Consider the following 5,237-nt stretch of genomic DNA (forward strand, 5'->3'; position numbering starts at 1 on the left):
CCCTCAGCAAGACTCCGCACCACTCACCGGTGCTCATCTCGCCCAGCCAGCAGGAGAGCGCGCCAAAACGCACTGTGTGGAAGAGCACCGACTTCCCTGGCCGCCCGGGGCTCACGCCGATGCACACAGCGGGCAGCTCAGAGCCTGGCCCGGTCAGCAGCGCGAACACGGACAGAGGCGTCGGCAGTGGGAACAGCACCTGCTGCGGGCCGCACAGGGAGGGGCGGGCTAGGGAGTGGTCCGGGGGGGGCCTCAGGGGGCGTGGCTTGGAGCCGGCCTGGCACTTCCGAAGCAGGGCCCCAAGTCTTGGGAGATGCCGACCAGAAATGTCAGGAGGTAAGGCCTGGTGCCTCCGTGTAAACGGGGGGAGTGGCCTCCGAATGGGTGTGGCTTCCACGTTGGGGGCATGCCACCTTGGCGGCAGAGGGGCAGGGCCCCAAAGATAGCAAAACCTGCTTAGAGACTCAAAGGGACAGGCTCTAAATGGGCTGTACTAGGAGACCCAGGGAGTGGCAGCATTGAGCCTGAGGAATAATTAGGCCCAGGTGTGAGGGGCGGCGCTTAACGATCAGGATGGCCTCAGAAGGGCGAGGCTCTAGCGCAGACCGCAGGTGGGCGGGGCCTCGACGGAGGTGGGGCTTCAGGGAGCTCTTGATAGAAGCGCAAAGGGTGCAAGGCCTTAGCCACCCACGCCTCAGAGTTCCCAGCACCCTCCCAAGCCCCTTACCCGGACGAGCAGGAATTTGTTCATGGGCTGGTACCACTGAAGCAGGACAACGGACGTCTCCAATGCCCCGCACAGGAACGGGCCCCCAGAGCTCGCACCCTCCGCTGTGGCGTGGGCAAGGATGAATCAAAATCAATGCCCTCTACCCTCCTCGCCACCCTCCCACAAGGCCCACACTACCACCCATCTTCTGGGTTCTGGACACATTGCCTTAACTCTGTAACCTCAGGTGGATGCAGCTCAAGCCCCTCCTCTGGCCCGGCCCCGCCCACTCTCTGCGCACCCGTGAAGCTCTCTCTCACCCACACAGCACGCCCGGCAGCCTTTGGTGTCCTGGATCTTGGTGGAAACCATGTTCTTCCTGGAGAATAGGTAGGCGTGAAGAGGGGTAGGACAGCAGGAGGCAGGGGGACATGGTGGGAATTATAAGGCTCTGTGGTGCCATTCATTGGGAGCTGGTACCTTGCCAGTAGGCGGTGGGGGCTAATGTGAGCGATGGGGTTTCCTGCTCTGGTCTCTTTCCGTTCCAGCAGGCCCAGGATGCTATGAGAATACAGGTGGGGGGTCTTTCCTGCAGGGTGTGTGTACGTGGAGGGAAGCAGGTAGTTATAGGATCCCATATACCACTTCCTTTCCTCCATCCCTTCCCTCAGCCCCATCCCTTTGTCTGACACTCCCAAGCCTGCAAGTCTCAAGTACTTTTCATTCATTCATTCATTTCTCACTCCACATAGATTAAAGGCCCATCGTAGGCCAGGCCTGCTGTGCTTGGCTCTGGTGAACAGTGATGAGCATAATAAATATGTTCCCTACCCTCATGGTATTTGTAGCCACATCAGAAACTCTGGACACATAACCAGCCAGATGAAGTTACACATATTACAAAGTTTTAGAAGAAACACATCTAGAAAATCTTCTAGTTTGTCATTACAGATGTGGCTTTCACTAACTCATGAATCCTATTTGGCTTGGTGTTTCCCCTAAAACTAGAAATTATTTCATTTATTTTTATTATTATTATTTTAGACAGTCTTGCTCTGTCACCCAGGCTGGAGTGCAGTGGTACAATCTTGGATCACTGCAACCTCTGCCTCCCAGGTTCAAGCAATTCTCGTTCCTCAGCCTCCCAAGTAGCTGGGAGTAGAAGTGTGTGCCACCAAGCCCAGATAATTTATATATTTTTAGTAGAGACGGGGTTTCACCATGTTGGCCAGTCTGGTCTCCAACTACTGACCTCAGGCGATCCACACGCCTCGGCCTCCCAAAGTGTTGGGATTAAAGGTGTGAACCACCGCACCCGGCCTATTTATTGTTATGTTTGAGACACAGGGTCTCATTCTGTCTGCCAGGCTGGAGTGCAGTGGCATGATCATGACTCACTGCAGCCTCTAACTTCTGGGCTCAAGTGATCCTGCCACCTCAGCCTCCTGAGTAGCTGGAACCATAGGTGTGTGCCACCACCCCCAGCTAATATTTTTAATTTTTAGTAGAGACGAGGTCTCACTATGTTGCCCAAGCTGATCTAGAACTCCTGTGCTCAAGCAATACTACTGCCTTGGCCTCTCAAAGTGCTGGGATCACAGGCATAAGCCACTGCACCTGGTCCAGATCTTTAACTCTATAACTTGCTCACTCTATCTTAGTAAAGTATGGAATAAGTTCTGATTGTCATCTGAACGTGAAAGCTATTTAAAGACTAACTTAGGGCCGGGCACGGTGGCTCACACCTGTAATCCCAGTACTCTGGGGGGCTGAGGTGAGTGGATCACCAGGTAAGGAGCTCGAGACCAGCCTGGCCAACATGGTGAAACCCTCTCTCTACTAAAAATACAAAAAATTAGCCGGGCATGGTGGCAGGTGCCTGCAATCCCAGCTACTCGGGAGGCTGAGGCAGGAGAATGGCGTGAACCCGGGAGGCAGAGCTTGCAGTGAGCTGAGATCCGGCCACTGCACTCCAGCCCGGGCGACAGAGCGAGACTCCGTCTCAAAAAAAAAAAAAAAAAAAAATTAGCCGGGCATGGTGGCAGGTGCCTGCAATCCCAGCTACTCGGGAGGCTGAGACAGGAGAATCATTTGAACATGGGAAACAGAAGTTGCAGTGAGCCGAGACTGTGCCACTGCACTCCAGTCTGGGCAACAGAGTGAGATTCCATCTCAAAAAAAAAAAAAAAAGGACTAATTTAGGCCAGGTGCAATGGCTCACGCCTATAATCCCAGCACTTTGGGAGGCCAAAGCAGGCGGATCACCTGACGTCAGGAGTTTGAGACCAGCCTGGCCAACAGGGTAAAACCCTCTCTCTACTAAAAATACAAAAATTAGCCAGGTGTGGTGGCGCACACCTGTAATGCCAGCTACTCAGGAGGCTGAGGCAGGAGAACCACTTGAACTCGGGAGGCGGAGGTTGCAGTGAGCCACTGCATTCCAGCCTGAGCAACAGAGCGAGGCTCTGTCTCAAAAAAAGAAAAAAAAAAAAAGGCTAATTTATTGTAGAAACCACCTCAAAGTTGACTTGAGAGGTGAGGACTATTGCGAACCCCATTTTATAAATGGAGAAACTGAGGCTTGGGGAGCACAGTGAAAAAGTGGCTGGGATTTGAACCTAGGACTTTGTGACCAAGGAGTCGAAGTTTTTTTTTCAGCTGTGCCCATCTACTTCCCAGTCCCCCAACCCTTGACCCCTTAACCTCCGACCGCATCCCACCTGCTACCCACAGCCAGACCTGAGAGAGACATGAGGACGTTGTTGATGGAGTACACCCACGTAGTCCGGCTAGGAAAGAGCTGCAGGGAACGGGAGAGATGGCTCTGGTGACACCCCAGCAACCCCCGACTCCAGCCCTTGCCCTTGCCCGGTGTGGTTCCTCACCATCTCCAGCGTGGCCTCCTGGTCGCTCCGGTTCAGGATGAAGATGCCTTCCTCTGCCCCCAGGAGCAGGTGCTGGTCTGGAGGCACAGACAAGGACGCTGGGACCGACTTCATCCTCGGGGACCTCCCAGATCCCCACCTGACCTCAAACACTGACACTGTGGCCCCAGCTCAGTGACCCTCCATTCTTTCTCCAAACCAATACTCCCAGCCTCTGTTTTCCCCAAACAAACCCAGAGCAGACGGTCCCTCAAGCCAGTCTCATTCTCCCTCCTTCTGACTACCCATATTCTGGTGGTTTTTTCATCTCCGTCCCACTGTCTTCTGAACCCAACTGACCCCAGCCTTAGACCTGCCCCCCAAAATAGTCCTCTGATTGCCTCCCCTCTTTCTCCCCAGTTCTGATGCCCTAATGCCAATCCTATCTTAACATTGACCTTCAAACTCAGACACCCCCAAATAGGACTTTTTCTGTCTAGTGTGAGCTGTTCCTTTAACACTGACCTTGTCTTCATCTCTTTGATATCTAGATTCTGTCCCTTTCTGGCTGCACCCTAATCTCTAAAATTCCTCACCCCAAAATGCTGCTCCCAGTCTCCCTATCATTAACCTCCAGCTGTCCATCTCTCCTGCACCCCAAACTCTAACCTTTTTGTGATATTCTGACACTCCTGGCCTCTGAATTCCAATATTCCTAGTTTCACTCTCCAACTCATCCCTCTACCCTTTTTTTTTTTTTTTTTTTTTGAGACTGTTGCCCAGGCTGGAGTGCAGTGGCATGATCTCGGCTCACTGCAGCCTCCACCCCCTGAATTCAAGCAATTCTCCTGCCTCAGCCTCGTAACTGGAATTATAGGCACGTGCCACTACGACTGGCTAATTTTTGTATTTTTAGTAGAGACGAGTTTCACCATGTTGGCCAGGCTGGTCTTGAACTCCTGACCTCAAGTGATTTACCCGCCTCAGCCTCCCAAAGTACTGGGACTACGGGCATGAGCCACCGCACCTGGCTGCCCTCCATGCATCTTTGGTCACCAAATCCTAAGTGAAAGGACAAGCTCCTCCCATTCCAGCCTGGCCACGCCCCAACCCCATTAAGTTCCTCCCTGTCCCTGCCTTTGTGCCTTCCTTAGGCTCCTCCCCATCCCTACTTTTGCTCCCCCATTCCCAGCAGGATCTCCTTGACCCTCCAGAATGCTCACCCTTGGTGGAGGGATGTGTCCAGGCGGCTGTGCTGTGGATCCGGAGGGGGCAGCCATTGAACAACTTTACCAGAAGGGCGCATCCCTGGGCAGGTCACCGCAGGGCCAAGCAGCAGATCCGGCAAAGAGAGCAGGGAACAGGTAGGGGCAGTGGTTAAGACTCTGGAGCGACAGTGCCAAGGTTCAAATCCTGTCTCTTACCTTAGTGCAACTTCCCATAATCTACCCTGTAATATACTTCTTCATATATTGAGTTTTCTTTTCAGTTTGTTATTTTTTTTGTTATATATTTCTTTTTTTAGTTTTTCCTCCACTATCCTAAATCATCAGCATTTTTTTTTTTAAGATGGATTCTTGTTCTGTTGCCCAGGCTGTAATGCAATGACATGATCTCAGCTCACTACAATCTCTGCTCCCAAGTTCTCCCGCCTAAGCCTTCTG

The 5,237-nt window shown here is 52.7% G+C and overlaps 1 protein-coding gene across 1 annotated transcript in view; it reads right to left on the minus strand.

The window, feature by feature from the left end:
* Positions 1 to 5,237, minus strand: part of MAP4K1 (mitogen-activated protein kinase kinase kinase kinase 1) — a 29,292-nt gene that overhangs the window by 6,989 nt on the left and 17,066 nt on the right. Inside the window, 7 exon segments of the mRNA XM_011952387.1 lie at positions 1 to 202; positions 728 to 831; positions 1,030 to 1,088; positions 1,190 to 1,298; positions 3,449 to 3,509; positions 3,595 to 3,671; positions 4,797 to 4,881. Coding sequence (XP_011807777.1) covers positions 1 to 202; positions 728 to 831; positions 1,030 to 1,088; positions 1,190 to 1,298; positions 3,449 to 3,509; positions 3,595 to 3,671; positions 4,797 to 4,881 — 697 coding nt within the window.

The sequence above is a fragment of the Colobus angolensis genome, unplaced genomic scaffold (assembly GCF_000951035.1).
Source record: "Colobus angolensis palliatus isolate OR3802 unplaced genomic scaffold, Cang.pa_1.0 Scaffold34, whole genome shotgun sequence".
Taxonomy (NCBI): Eukaryota; Metazoa; Chordata; class Mammalia; order Primates; family Cercopithecidae; genus Colobus; species Colobus angolensis.